The following is a 14,486-nucleotide window of genomic DNA, read 5'->3' as shown; positions in this document are numbered from 1 at the left end:
TTCTTGAGATGAAAGATGAGGCTAGAAAGTTACCAGTTAAGTACAGTTGCCAACCTCCAGGTGGGGCCCAGAGATCTCCTGGAATTACGGCTGATTTCCAGACTACAGGATCTAATTATCCTGGATAAAATGTTTGCTTTGGAGGGTGAAATCTCTCCCATTGTATCCCACTGAGCTCCCTGCCCTCCTCAAATCCCACCCTCCCTAGGATCTACCCCTCAAATCTCCAGAAATTTCCCAAACCAGAGTTGGCAACCTTAGGAGAGAGGGGCCTGACATAATGTGTGATCCTTGGAGTATTCCAGGTTCAGAAGAGCCACGTTAATTCCATGTGCAAAAGGCTGCAGGACACTTATAATCGCAGTTGTTGTTGTTAATGCTAAATAACAGAAAAGTTCTTAGATCCAGAGGAGTTAGCCGTGTTAGTCTGTAGTAGCAAAATCAAAAAGAGTCCAGTAGCACCTTTAAGACTAACCAATTTATTGGGACTACAGTTCCCAGCATGCATAGCGGCGCCTTTGTTACAGTCCTTTCCCCGCCTCCTCCTGAGCCATGTGACCCATGCACTCTGAACCCACGTGGGTAGGAGACCAGACGAACCTTCCGGGTGCCAGGATGTTGCAAAGGCTAGTGGTGAGGGGCAAGTGCACGTGTGCCTGGGAGAATGTGCGTGTTGGTGTTTGGCAGCGGGGTTTGCACAGGCTCCAAAACACCCGAGGCAGGCTGTACATAGAAAGCAAGGAGGGCTCTGCTGGATGAGACTCGGGCCCCCCTAGTCTAGCCCCACCAAACCCCCAAAACAGGGCGGGGAAGCAAAGGCCAGCCTCCCAGCAAGTGGTGTCCGGGGATACACTGCCTCTGCACTTGGAGGTTCCATTTTAAGCTAATATCTTTGCAGAGAGCCATGCATTTGCCTTACTCCTAGAGAGAGCTGTAGCAGCTTTTGTATTTCGTTATGCACTGTGTGACAGAGTCTGATCCGCAATCTATTGCCCGTCTGTTTCTTCGAGTGACTTCAGATTCGAGTATCACAACAGAATTGTTTCTATCCTCTTTCTTCACTGTGTTCCTGATTTTCTAGACCTTCCTTCGCTTGCTTTTTTCCCTAAACTCCAAATATTAAGACTTCTCTTATAGGGAAGCTGTATAGAGCAAGTGCCCAGTACATTTTTATGAAGCCCCATTGCAGCACTCGTGTCCCCCCCCCCCGATTTTGCTCCCTTCACCTCTGTGTGGGTTAGGGGGATCAAGCTGGGATGGCGAATTTGCAAATAATGAAGGAGGAGGGGGTGAGCTCTTGGTCTGAGTGCCTGACAGGATAGTTTTATTTATTCATTTATACCTCTCCTCTCTCCCACTGGGAACTCAAAGCAGCTTACTTCATTCTCCTCTATCTTCACAACAACCCTGAGAGGTAGTTACAGGAGGCTTGCTGTGTTGGTCTGTAGCAGAAGAGCAAGATTCAGGTCCAGTAGCACCTTAAAAGATCAACCAAATTTCCGGATCAAGATGGGTAGCCATGTTAGTCTGTCTGTAGCAGTGGAAAAGAGCAAGAGTCCAGTAGCACGTATAAGACTCTCGAAAGCTCATATAGTGGAAATCTAGTTGGTCTTTACCGCTTCTATTGAACCCAGATCTTGCCCTTGTGAGGTAGGTTAGCCTGAGAGGGTGTGACTGTTCCAGAATCACCCAGTGAGCTTCCGTGGCAGTGGGGATTCAAACCTCTGTCTCCCAGAGCCTGGTCCGACACTCTAACCACTAATAATAATAATAACATTTAATTTATATACCGCCCTTCAGGGCAACACCCACTCAGAGCGGTTTACAAAGTATGTTGTTGTTATCCCCACAACAAACACCCTGTGAGGTGGGTGGGGCTGAGAGCGCTCCAGAGAGCTGTGACTAGCCCAAGGTCACCCAGCTGGCTTCAAGTGGAGGAGTGGGGAATCAAACCCGGCTCTCCAGATTAGAGTCCCACGCTCTTAACCACTACACCAAACTGGCTCTCCTTTTGAGGTACGTTAGGCTGCGTGGGTGTGACTGGCCCAAGGTCACCCTACGCGCTTCCATGGCAGAGTGGGAATTCAAACCTGGGTCTCTCAGACCCCAGTCTGACACTCTAACCACTACACCACACTGACTGTTGTGATGGGAAGATGCTCCTTGCCTAGGAAGAAAGAGGGCTGGGAAATGGGAGCTGCTGGTGACCCCAGCGGGTATTTTGACAGCTGGGTATTCTTGAATGTTGTGAAGGATCTTGCAGTACACCTCTGGGACAGTGCAAACTTTCCAGGCAGACTGAAGCAGGTTAGAGAGGTGCTCACTTTTGAGAGTTTAGCCTTGAATAAGGGACATCAGTAACACAAAGCACACTTTGGCCATGAATTGACTCAGAGGTCAGTTCATGGCACGGGAAGGTGTTACTTTTAACCTTCAGCTCCTGAACTCTCATCTGCAATGTAGGAAGAATGCTAGCCTATCTTGCAAGGCAATGTGAGCAAAGTATTTCAAGCACTCCAAAAATAAATGATAATTGCTAGAGCAAGATCCGTGTTCAGTAGCACCTTAAAGACTAACAAGGTTTCCAGAGCATAAGCTTTTGAGAATCAAAGCATCATCAGGTATCTGACAAAGGTTGCTTTAACTTTCTGAACCTTCTGCCCTAGAAATCTTGTTGATCTAGAAGGTGCTACTGAACTCAAATCTTGCTTTTCAACTGAAGACCAACAGGGCTACTTGCCTGCTAAATGCTAAGTATTGATTATTAGGAAATTGTAGATCACTCCCCTTCTCTGGAAAAATGGCCTCTAGCTTTGTGCACTCATGACTAGTGCAGAATAGAACCCTTGCCTCTCCTCTGAGCATGTATGGAAATTGTGGTTATGACTGCAGCAAAGTAGGTAAAGTGTGTGGAGGAGGGGCGAGTATAGCAAAAGTGCACTTGGTCTCTGATGCTTGCTAGCAACAGAAGAGCCAGTCAGCTGCTGGAGTTTGCTTGGCAATAGAATGGGTGGTTGCAGCAGCTTCATTTAGCAGCCATGAGAGAGGCACACTGGAGAGGGTTGGTCAGCTGTGCGTCAGCAGGGGGTAGAATAGAGCCCTCCGGGGGGTGGTTCCTGGCAGAAGCAATGAGTCTTCTCTCTCTCTCTCTCTCTCTCTGCAGCACCCTGTTCGGCTGGGTTGTCACCTGTATGTGGCTCGAAACGTCCATTTCTCTCCCAGAAGCCACATTCCTCTTATTCCCATTGTAGTGGAACAGACGGTAAGTGGAGTGGATGGGGTATGGTATGGTGGCGTGTACCTCCTGCTGTGTCTCAAGAAGACCTGGAGTCGGTCAGGAACTGGAGACTGTTTTAACACTTGGAGTTGCAAGCTGCCTAAAACAGGGTCAGGGCCCCCAAGTGAGTTGCATCCCTCTTGCCACTGTAGCTGCTAGGCCATGAGGGACAAGGGGGGAAGGGTGACCTGAGAAAAGAGGCTTGATGGCAAATTTGTGTTCAGCTTTGCATAATAGGCAAAATGGTCATGAAATACAATTTTTTAATGACATGAAAAATTAAATAGAAACTTTTCAGGGTTAACTGATGTGAGATTCCGACTTTTTATTTGGGTTGGGGAAAGCAGAATGGAGTTATTCTGCAAGTGGGCCCCCCAAAATAGACCCTGACCTGGTGAGCCTGATCTCATCAGATCTCAGAAGCTAAGCAGGGTCGGCCTTGGTTAGTAATTGGATGGGAGACTTCCAACGAAGGCCAGAGTTGCAGAAGCAGGCAATGGCAAACCACCTCTGTTAGTCTTTTGCCATGAGAATCCTACCAGGGTTAGCCAAAAGTCAGCTTTGACTGGAGGGCACTCTCCATTCCCCACCCCCCAAATAAAGTAAGTTCAGATGTCAGTGTCCCTTCCAAAAGTATAGGAACCCATGCTGTGAGGCCAGCTAATGATTCCTGGTGGCCATATTTAGAATGGACCAAGGGCTGGGTGGGTCAGCCATGGTGGCTCCATCTATGGACTCCTCTGAGCTGAGACCCATAGAAGGGTTCTTTAGCCCTAGGCCCAGTGTGAGCCGAAATGCAGACACTGCCGGCATTCTCTTCTTGGGCGATACAATGGCTTGCCTCCATGCATGCTCCAAGACACAAACAAATAAGAGAAAACTGCTGAGCTGTGCCAGGAGATCCCAGCCAAAGGCCCACTTCCAGACGGTTTGTGGGTCTGTGTGCCTGGGGGAAGGTAGTCCAGCTGCATAATCAGTGGGCTGGGGGTGGAAGATATTCCTTGGCATTGACAACTAAGCTGGAGGCCGCCTAATGCTCCTTGTCTGGCAGCTGCCCGTCCTTGACCTAAAAAAACTCCTCAGTCCTACCTCAGGGCTGACCTGACTAACTCAAGGAAATTGATGGGGCAGCTGGGGTAGTGGAGCTTTGCGCTGCCTCCCCAAAAGCATTGTCCTGCCTGTTTGTCCTCTTCCAAGCCCTTCCCTCGATGCAGCTCCTGCTGCTCTCCTAAACCTGCCTTGGGCCAATAGCAGCCTTAGGACTTGGCCTCCAACCTGAACTGAGCTCCTATAACATAAGCTGTTTCTTATATTTGGGGGAGATCTGTGGGCCCTTCTCTCTGGGGTGGGGCAACCTCTCTCAGCCAGTGAGGCCTGAGGTATGAGGTATGGGAGTGCTTATACTGACTGGACCATCTGTCTCTTTCAGGGCCGGGGGGAGCGCGCCTATGACATCTACTCTCGCCTCCTGAGGGAGCGCATTGTTTGTGTGATGGGCCCGGTGAGTGTGCTGGCCCTTCAAGTAATGGATTCTTCTACCACTTCGCAAAAAGGGCGTTTGTTGTGTCTCTTGGTCCACTCTTTGCTCTGAAGCAGTTTCCTATGTTTAGTCAGTATTGATTTGTTTATTTGGAACTTGTTCCCTCCTTCAAGAAGTGGAGAGCTGAGGGGTCAGAGCTCAGAAGCTATGCTCACGCCCTTATGCGTGAAGGTCTCAGTTTCACTCTGCAGCCTGGCCAGCAAAAAGATTTTCAGGGGCAGGGCCTGGGGCCCAGACAAGCCACTGCCTAAATGAGTAGCCAGTCCGGGGCTAGATGGACCAGTGTGTCAGTTACTGAATTTTAGCCTCTTGACTGTCAAGAAACATCTGAGGCTAAAAGAGGAAGAGTTGGGCAAGGGGACCAAGAGCATCACAGTTCAACGGCAGGTCAAACTTCTCACATGCCAGCAATTTGCGTTCTTGATCCAGGAGCAAAAAGGAATGGATGTGTGGTTGATATGCTAGGGGTTTCATTTATACCCCACATTTCTCCCCAATGGGGACTCAAAGTGGCTTACTTCATTCTCTTCTCCTCCATTTTATGCACAACAACACAATAACAACAACAACATTTGATTTATAGGACAACTTAACACCCACACAGAGCAGTTTACAAAGTGTGTTGTTATTGTCCTCATGCTAATCACCCTGTGAGGTGGGTGTGGCTGAGAGAGCTCTGAGGGAGCTGTGACTGACCTAAGGTCACCTAATAATAATAATAATATTCGATATATATATATATAATATTCGATATATATACCACCCTTCAGGATCACTTAATGCCCACTCAGAGCAGTTTAGAAAGTGTATTATTATTATCCCCACAACAAACATCTTGTGAGGTGGGTGGGGCTGAGAGAACTCTGAGAGAGCTGTGGCTGACCCAAAGTCGCCCAGCTGGCTTCAAGCAGAGGACTGGGGAATCAAACCCGGGTCTCTAGATTGGAGTCCTGTCACTCTTAACCACTACACCAAACTGGCTCTCCTTTTGAGGTATGTTAGGCTGCATGGGTGTGACTGGCCCAAGGTCACCCTACGCGCTTCCATGGCAGAGTGGGAATTCAAACCTGGGTCTCTCAGACCCCAGTCTGACACTCTAACCACTACACCACACTGGCTGTTGTGATGGGAAGATGCTTCTTGCCTAGGAAGAAAGAGGGCTGGGAAATGGGCATTGCTGGTGACCCCAGCGGGTATTTTGACAGACCTGGCCTGTCTCGTATCTTTTGTCTCCAGATTGATGACAACGTGGCCAGTTTGGTTATCGCCCAGCTGCTTTTCCTGCAGTCGGAAAGCAACAAGAAGCCCATCCACATGTATATTAACAGCCCAGGTAAGTGGGAGTGAGAAGTACAGGACAAGCTCTTCTCCGGGTTCCCTTCTGTCTCCAAGGAGCGGGGGCTGTTTCTTAGCCACGTCGGCTTTCGTGTGTCTTTTGTGTCTGTGGCATACCCTGCAGGGTTTTCTTTTCTATGGCCACAGAAGAGGCAGTGATCGCCTCCTCTGTTCCCCCAGGCCTGTGTTTCCCAACTAGAGTTCTGTAGGACATCATTTTATTTTATTTATGTCATTTACAGCCCGCCTTTCTCCCTGAGACTCAAGGCGGATTACACAGTGTGAGATTAGTACAGTCAGTTTCAAGGACATTTCCATAAACAAAGCCCTTGGGTAAATAAACACAAGTTTACAAAAACACAGTATTAGCAGGAATCTAAAACAGAGCTGAAGAAATGCTGAAACAATGTAAGCAATTCTAGGGCTGACATTCGACAACTTCATGTGGGGTTCCACAAGAAATCGGCCAAGAATTCAACATTGGTGCAAAAATAAACAAGCCCAGATATCACACTGAAAGTAAACCTTATATTGCCTTGGGATATGAACTTTATTTTGATGTTTAAGTATATTTTGAGTTGATACTTTGACATTTTGGGGAAAAAACCCATTAGATAATACAAAAAGGACAGGAAAAAATGCTTCATTTTTTTTCTTACGATGTAAGCTGACACACACATATACAGACAACTGACAAAGAAGCTCTCCCAGTACAGCAAACCAAAAACAAGATGGAAACCCACACTGGGAGTAATCGATATATAGAGTTTTATGAATGAAATAAGTGCTGAGTGCTAATCGTACTATATAAAAGGTTAAGCGTATTCAAGACAACTCACTTCCTATCCTGGTGTGCCACCAGAGGGCGCTGCTGTGGAGGGAAGCCCAGATGAAGCAGCGAGACCTCCAGAGAGTGTGCCACGTCGGGAAGCCCAGGCTGGGATCTGGAGGGGAGCAGGTGGCAGTACTCGCCTTTCACCTTCACTCAGCTGGGATCAGGAGTGGAGTAGGTGGCAATGACAGCCCCCCGCCATCACCCAGCTGGGATCAGGAGCAGAGCAGGTGGCATTGCCCACCCTTCTTCACAGCCGTGGAGCAGGAGGAAATGCCTTCCCCCCCCTTCACCCAGCCGAGTTCAGAAGTGGAGCAGGTGGCAATGCCTTCCCCCCTTCAACTGGCCAGGGTAAGGCGAGGAGCAGGAGTCAATGCCGATCTCCCACTCAGCTTGGATCAGGCACAGAGCAGGAGGTAATGCCCACCCCCAACTTCACCTGGCCTGGATCAGGTGCAGAGCAGGAGGCAATGCCCACCCTCCCCGCCGTTCAACTTGCTAGAATCAGACACGGAGCAGGTGGCAATGCCTCCCTCCCCCCAATTCACTCAACCGGAATCAGGCGCAGAGTAAGGCAATGCCTGTTCCTTCTTCACCCAGTTGGGATCAGGAGGGAGCAGGTGGCAGTGCTCCCCCCCTCACCTTCACCCAGCTGGAATCAGGAGTGGAGCAGGTGGCAATGCCCAACTTCACTTCACCTGGCCGGGATCGGATGCAGAGCAGGAGGCAATGTCCACCCACCCTGCCTTCATCCGGCTGGGATCAGTGACAGGAGGAGGAAATGCCTGCCCGCCCACCCTCCCCTTTCTGTAGTCTGCTCTATTTTTCCCCACAACGGGCTTTGTTGCTTGTATATAAATAAAGTATAAATACAGTACTAAATACAGTACTAAATAAAGTACTAAATACAGTTCTACACAATAAATATCTAAAAATTGTTTTCAATTTGATTATATTTCTTGTAGATTGTTTTATTATGTTCATTGTGGATTATGGATATTTTGTAGGATTTTTAAATATTTTTGTATAGAACTGTATTTAGTATACAAATACAGTATAAATACACACATACAGAGCAACAAATACATGGAGCAACAGTTGAACTTTATTCCCTGCCATCAACTTTTGCTAGCCTGTAAACATTTTCATAGGCAGGTGTTCCTCAGGATTTGAAAAATTAATATAGGGGCTCCTCCATGGAAAAAAGATTGCCTCGGGTAACGTGCCCCTTGCAGCAAGAAAAGTCTGTCATGACCTAGCTGGGCATCTGCCCTATGGCTGCTTCTCTTCCGTCTCTCACGGCATAGACGGCTGCTGGGTAATGATATCAAGATGCCATGAATGCAGAGTAAACTGCAGACACAAGGAGAGTCTGTAGCAGGTGTGACCTGACTCCTGGGGCATTTTTCGTATCCCTTCCCCATCATCGTCCCTTCTCTGTTGCCTGCTTTGCAGTCAGGAGGGCACGATTCGGCCACGATCCCCAAGTTTGTTTTTTCTGTCAGCTATTTCTGGGATGGTTAGCACTGCTCTTCCTTGCAGGGGTGTTGTTGCTTAATCCCTGGGCTCGGTCGGCATGGCGATCTCTCCTGCCTGACCTTTTGCCTGTCAGAATAAGGATCTTTCAGACGCTTCAGCATTCACTGATGGTGGAGATCAAATAACCACCCGGACTTGGAGAGCAACTTTTCATTTATTTATTTGTTTACTTCATTTATACACCGCCTTTGCCCTCAGTGGGGAACCAAAGTGGTTTACGTTGTTCTCCGTGCTATCCTCACAACAACCTTGTAAAGTAGGGTAGGCTGAGGGGGAGTGACTGGCCCAAGGTCATCTGTCAAGCTTCCGTCACAGAGAAGGGATTCAAATCGGGATCTTCCAGATCCTAATCTGACACTGTAACCCCACTGGCTCTCGTTCTTTTGGGATAGTCGTGCATTTTGTAAGATCTGTGCCAGTGGCTACCAAGCTATCTCCTGGGCAACCTAGGGGTCTTTAGAAGACCATCGGAGCTGTGTAAGTGAGGAAGTGAACAATGGCGTGCAGGCTGCATGGAGGCCTCTGTGAGACCCTACAGGCCTGGCCAAATCCTGAGGGAACTGAGGGAATAGGCAGCGACAGGAAGGGGTTCCACGGCAAAGGCTCCATAGACAAGCTGATGAGGAAAAGGTTCCCTGTATGTAAAAAGTTTGACAACTGGACTGTCTCTCTGAAATGTGGTTCTTTGGAGCCTGGTTGCAGGTTTTGCCAACCTAAGGGGCAGCTCAGAATAGCATACCCTGTTCTCCTTCCCCCATGTTTGTTTATAGTTATTCTGTGCTGCCTTTCCACCCAGTTCAGGGTCCCCCAAGACAGCAAAGATTAAAAAACTTAAAATATTAAAGAATATATATATAATATTTAAAACAATTAAATAAAACATATAAACACACAGACAGGGAGGAGGGCAGTAAGAGTTAGTGAGGGAACACCGAAACAAACAAAAAAGTTTCACCCACTGGTGGAAGATAATAGAGGGAGATAGACAAATCTCCCTGGGAAATAAGTTCCAGAGTTTCAGTGGCATGACCAAGAAGGTCCTTTCTCAGGGAACTCCCTGTCTGGTCTCAGATGGCGGGGTCATCCAAAACATGGCCTCCGAGTATGACTAAGGAGTAGGAAGCCCCTGTATCCCTACAACAACCCTATGTGGTAGGTTTGAGAGCCAGTTTGGTGTAGTGGTGAAGAGCGGCAGGACTAATCTGGAGAACCAGATTTGATTCCCTACTCTTCCCCTTGTAGCCAGCTGGGTGACCTTGGGTCAGTCACAGCTCTCTCAGAGCTCTCTCAGCCCCACTCACCTCACAGCGTGATTGTTTTGGAGATAATAATAACACACTTTGTAAACCATTCTGAGTGGGTGTTAAGTTGTCCTGAAGGGTGGTATATAAATTGAATGTTGTCATTATTATTATCATTAGGCTGAGAGAGAGTGAATGCGGCTGGCCTAAGGTTGCCCTGTGAACTTCAAAGGTGGTTCGTGGTTTGAACTTTGTTCCCTTTGTCCCTAATCCAGCCTTCTAACTGCTCATCATGCTGGCTCATCAAGTGCTCTATTTTTTTAAGGGTGTGCATTCTTACATCTTTAACTAATAATGCAACTTTCTCAAGACCTTTTATTTTCTTTCTCTGAGGAGTATTTTCCTTGGGAAAAGGACACTGAGAAAGTTGTTTTGCTAGATAAGGATATACAGATTTCTTTTGTTGAATACTGTGGCATTGTTTTACTGGAATGTGTGTTGGAATTGTGCTGATGTCGCTTCCTGGCTGATCGCTTGCATTAGGCATCCAGCCCCTCAACACCTACTAGCTATGGTGATAACAGTCTTTGAGGCTCTGTTTTTTTTTTACTGTAAACCATCAATATTGCTGTTCTCTCTGTTCTTCTTTCTTTTTAAAAAGACTTTTTTGTTCCAAAGGCTGTTGCGGTAGCCTGCAGCAAACATTTCTATAGGACAAAGTTTTATTATTGTGTGTTGACATCCTTCATTTTGTCGGTCTGTCGGTGGGTGACCTGGGTTTCTTTATTTGAGAGCATCTGACCTTACCTTGTTCCCTCTAGGCAGCTCATGATTTGTCTAAAGCTCTGTGGCATATTCCTGGGCACTCCCTTGCCAGCTTTGGCCTTTTCTCTTAGAGAAAAGAGAGAGTCCATCTCCCAGATCCATTCTTTTTATTTCCTGCTTCCTGGGGTGTAGGAAGGCCACAACACCAGACTCCCATGACAGTAACTAACCGTTTTATTGCAGAATGGTGCTATGGGGGTCTTGGAGGGGCCCCCCACTCACCCTTCCTATCAGCTCAATCACATTTTGGCTCTTGGATGAAGGCTGGCAGCACCTGGTTTTTTTTTTCAATAGCATGGGAAGGCTTGGCTGTGCCTCCTTGTGCTGCAGACCCATATTTGCTTCCCTTTTCTTCCTCTGCAGGTGGCACAGTGACATCAGGGCTGGCTATTTACGACACTATGCAGTATATCCTGAACCCCATCTGCACATGGTGTGTGGGCCAGGCGGCCAGCATGGGCTCTCTGCTGCTGGCGGCTGGGTCACCGGGGATGCGTCACTCCCTGCCGAACTCACGCATCATGATCCACCAGCCCTCGGGAGGGGCACGGGTGAGTTTTGCAACCTTGTGCGTTGTGGATGCTGAGGGATAATAATAATAATAACAAGAACAAGAACTGCCCTTATATACCACTCTTCTAGACAGATTAGTGCCTCACGCAGAGTGGTGGACAAGTTAGTGTTATTATTATCCCCACAATCCAGCTGGGGAGCTGGGGCTGAGAGGAGGGGCTTATTCAAGGCCGTCTACTGAGCTCATGGATTTGAACCAGTAGAGTGCTGATTCGCAGCCCAACCACTTAACCCCTGTGCTACAGCAGCTCCATTACGGTCTCCGTTGTTTTTCTGAGCCCCCTCTCACCCCGCCCCCACACCACTCACTGAGCCTTCATTCCACTTCAGTGCGGATCTGAGCAGACTGAATGGCTATGAATGGGGGTAGTTTCAGGTGGGGAGCTGTGTTGGTCTACTGTAGAACTGCAAGATTTGGGGAGCTCCCAGGGAGCTCTGACCCTTGAAAGCTCACCCCCTGGAAATCTAGGTGGTCTTTAAGGTGCCGCTGGACCCGAATCCTGCTCATGAATGGGGGAGGGAGAGCTGCCCCCACCTTCCTTTGCATTCAGTCATAGGTTAGGAGCCATCATAGTGTGGTGGTTAGAGTGTCAGATGAGGAGAGACAGATTCGAATCCTGTGTTGGGTAACCTTGGGCCAGTCACACACACTCAGCCTAACCTACCATACAGGGTGGTTGTGAGTACAAAATGGGAGTGAGGATAAAGTGGTAAGCTACTTTTGGGGAGAATACTGGGGTATTGCTGGGGTAAATAAATAAGTAAGTAAATTTCTATCCACCCCTCCACTTACCCTTCCAGGGCCAGGCGACAGACATTGCCATCCAGGCCGAGGAAATCCTGAAGCTGAAGAAACAGATCAATGGCCTCTACGCCAAACACACAAAGCAGACCCTGGAGGTGATTGGTAAGCTGCACAGGCCCCTCAGACGGACACGCACCCCACTGCAAGAAGGCCATGGGCGTAGCTGCCAGGGCAGCCCCTTGGGCCAGGCAATCAATGGGTGTGGAAAGCTGGACTCCCGTCAGGTTCTCCTGCTTGTATCTGTGGGTTCCTCAAAGACCATCTCCCCTGCCTCCTTCCACTGTGGTGGAATAAATAGGAGGCAGTGATGTATAGTGGTTGGACTCGGATCTGGGAAGCCTGGGCTCTAATCCTCACTCTCCCATGGAAGCTCACTGCTTTCTTTGAGCCCTCATTTTATCTCAGCTTATGCTGCTTGCCCAGTTGCCTCCAGGACTCCAAATATGGGAGCTAGTCTCTTCCCCACTCCCAGCCATAAACAACGAGCACAATCCCAAATTTTTTTACTTGGGAGTAAAGTCCAGTGGGACTTTGCTCTGTAGCCCGTGGGCCTGGAATGAAAGCCTATCTTGGGGTGTACCAGCAGCCGAGTAAAATTATTTTTCACTCACTGTTGCTTTCACCCAAGCATGATGGACAATGGCTTCTTACTCTCACAGAGTCTGCTATGGAGAGGGATCGATATATGAGTCCTGTAGAAGCCCAGGAGTTTGGCATCTTGGACAAGGTGCTTGTCCATCCTCCGCACGATGGAGAAGATGAACCAGAACTGGTGCATAAAGAGGCACCCCCTACGCCCACTCCCTCCTCTTCTTCGGCAGAACCCTGAGGGACCCACGGCTTCAGCGTTGCGTCTGAGGGGATTTATTGCCAGCCTGCTTTTGTGAGGATGATGCCTGCCTTCAGCCCGGCTGTTTGGATTCCTCAGATCGCCTCAGGATATGACTCTCTTTAGTGGACCGGCTCTTCATACGGGCAGAGAGAACAGCTGGCCAGCTGTGTCCTTAGGAGCTGGTCTCTTGCCCTGCGGGCTCTGACACTTCTTTTTCCCCAGTAGAAAAGTACCTCCCACCACCACCTCCCCTAATTACAGCACTGTTTCCATAGGGATGGTTTTAAATTAAACGTTGACCTCTTTGACGTGTGTGTTCTGTTTCCCCCTGCCTTCTTTCTGAAACACCTTCGACAGCAGCGCTGGCAACCTCTTGCCTTCTGTGCATGCAGCACATAAATCTCATAAATGTGCAGAGAAGTGGGAGAGTTGCAGAACACTGGCAAATATTAGCCATGCCAAATACTTGGTATTAAACAGCATCCTAGCCAGCCCGTGCCATAATCCAGCTGTCCTGACGCATCCTGTACAAGGGCCAATATGTTGTTCCCACAATTCATCTGTGCAAATGCAGCCTGCATCTGGAGAGTTCGCTGCTGCTACAGTCAAAATGTAACTTGTGTTTATCAGTCGTGATTTCTCCACCTTGGTAGCCACCCTCGCCTTGCGAGGATCTGTGAGGAGGATCAGCATGCACGTGAGAGGGCTTTGACTTCCCCAGCCCTCCCCTCCTTCATTGCCACTCAAGCCCTGCCCTTTCCTTCTGACGTCACTGGTCTGAGGCAATGATGGAATTGTGTGAGCACGCACCCAGCCTTACCCCAGACCAGAGTTTGTGGTCTATCCAAGCACAAGCAGCCAGATGCCCTGGCTGAGAATTTTAACACACAGTCTGAGCTCTTTACAAGGAAAAAATACTCGCTGACATTTATTTATTTTTTTACATTTGTATTCCGCTCTCCATGAAAACCAGGCTTGGAGCAGATCACAGTAGAAATATAAAACAGGCAGCATAGTACTTAAAACACTTCAGTAAAAACATCGCGGCATTCTTATTGCACAACCCCTCTATGTACAAGAACCTGGGGTGGGGGGTGGGAGGGGGGTGGCAAGCTGACTGACCAGGGAGGGAGGCCGATTGGAGAAGGAGGATGCTCACCTAAACCACCATATACCATACACCATAAACCACCTGCAACTCCATCTTGCAGGCCCGGAGGCAAGATAGTAAATCCTGCCAGGTCCGAGTCTCTACAGAGTTCCACTAGGTTGGTGCCAGGGTCGAAAAGGCCCTGGCCCTGGTCGAGGCGAGATGAGACAAACCTCCCTGGGGCCGGGGACCACCAGTAGATGTTGGTCTGCCAAATGAAGGGCTCTCCAGGGAACATATGGCGAGAGGCGGTCCCGCAGGTATGCTGGTCCTAGTCCACCAAGTATTTCTGGATCCTGCAAAGATTTGCAGATGGTATCTTTACCCCCCCCCCCCCACCTATTTCCATTGCTCTTTCTGCGGGAACTTCCCTGGATTGCAGCCCTGAAACTCTGACAGTATATAGATCAAGATTAGTAGCTGACATGTTTGTCTGTAGCAGTAGAAAAGAGCAAGAGTCCAATAGCACCAATAAGACTAACAAAATTTGTGGAAGTTATGAGCTTTTGTGAATCACAGCTCACTTCTTCAGATGGT

General features: G+C 48.6%; 1 protein-coding gene across 1 annotated transcript; it reads left to right on the top strand.

Moving 5' to 3' along the window:
* The first annotated feature begins 569 nt into the window (after positions 1-569).
* Positions 570-13,107, top strand: CLPP (caseinolytic mitochondrial matrix peptidase proteolytic subunit). The gene is made up of 7 exons (XM_055003587.1): positions 570-633; positions 3,164-3,262; positions 4,707-4,778; positions 6,054-6,150; positions 10,953-11,140; positions 11,964-12,069; positions 12,627-13,107. The coding sequence occupies exons 1-7, from the start codon at positions 616-618 to the stop codon at positions 12,794-12,796; spliced, it is 750 nt and encodes a 249-aa protein (XP_054859562.1). The 5' UTR covers positions 570-615; the 3' UTR covers positions 12,797-13,107.
* Positions 13,108-14,486: the final 1,379 nt, after the last annotated feature.

This window comes from Eublepharis macularius, chromosome 19, assembly GCF_028583425.1.
Source record: "Eublepharis macularius isolate TG4126 chromosome 19, MPM_Emac_v1.0, whole genome shotgun sequence".
NCBI lineage: Eukaryota > Metazoa > Chordata > Lepidosauria > Squamata > Eublepharidae > Eublepharis > Eublepharis macularius.
The sequence above is the reverse complement of the archived record's forward strand: the minus strand, read 5'-3'. Positions and strand labels throughout refer to the sequence as shown.

Coding starts and splice junctions, on each gene's coding strand:
- CLPP (XM_055003587.1), top strand. Junction 3,263..4,706: donor CCATTGTAGTGGAACAGACG/GTAAGTGGAGTG, acceptor TGTCTCTTTCAG/GGCCGGGGGGAGCGCGCCTA. Junction 12,070..12,626: donor GCAGACCCTGGAGGTGATTG/GTAAGCTGCACA, acceptor TTACTCTCACAG/AGTCTGCTATGGAGAGGGAT.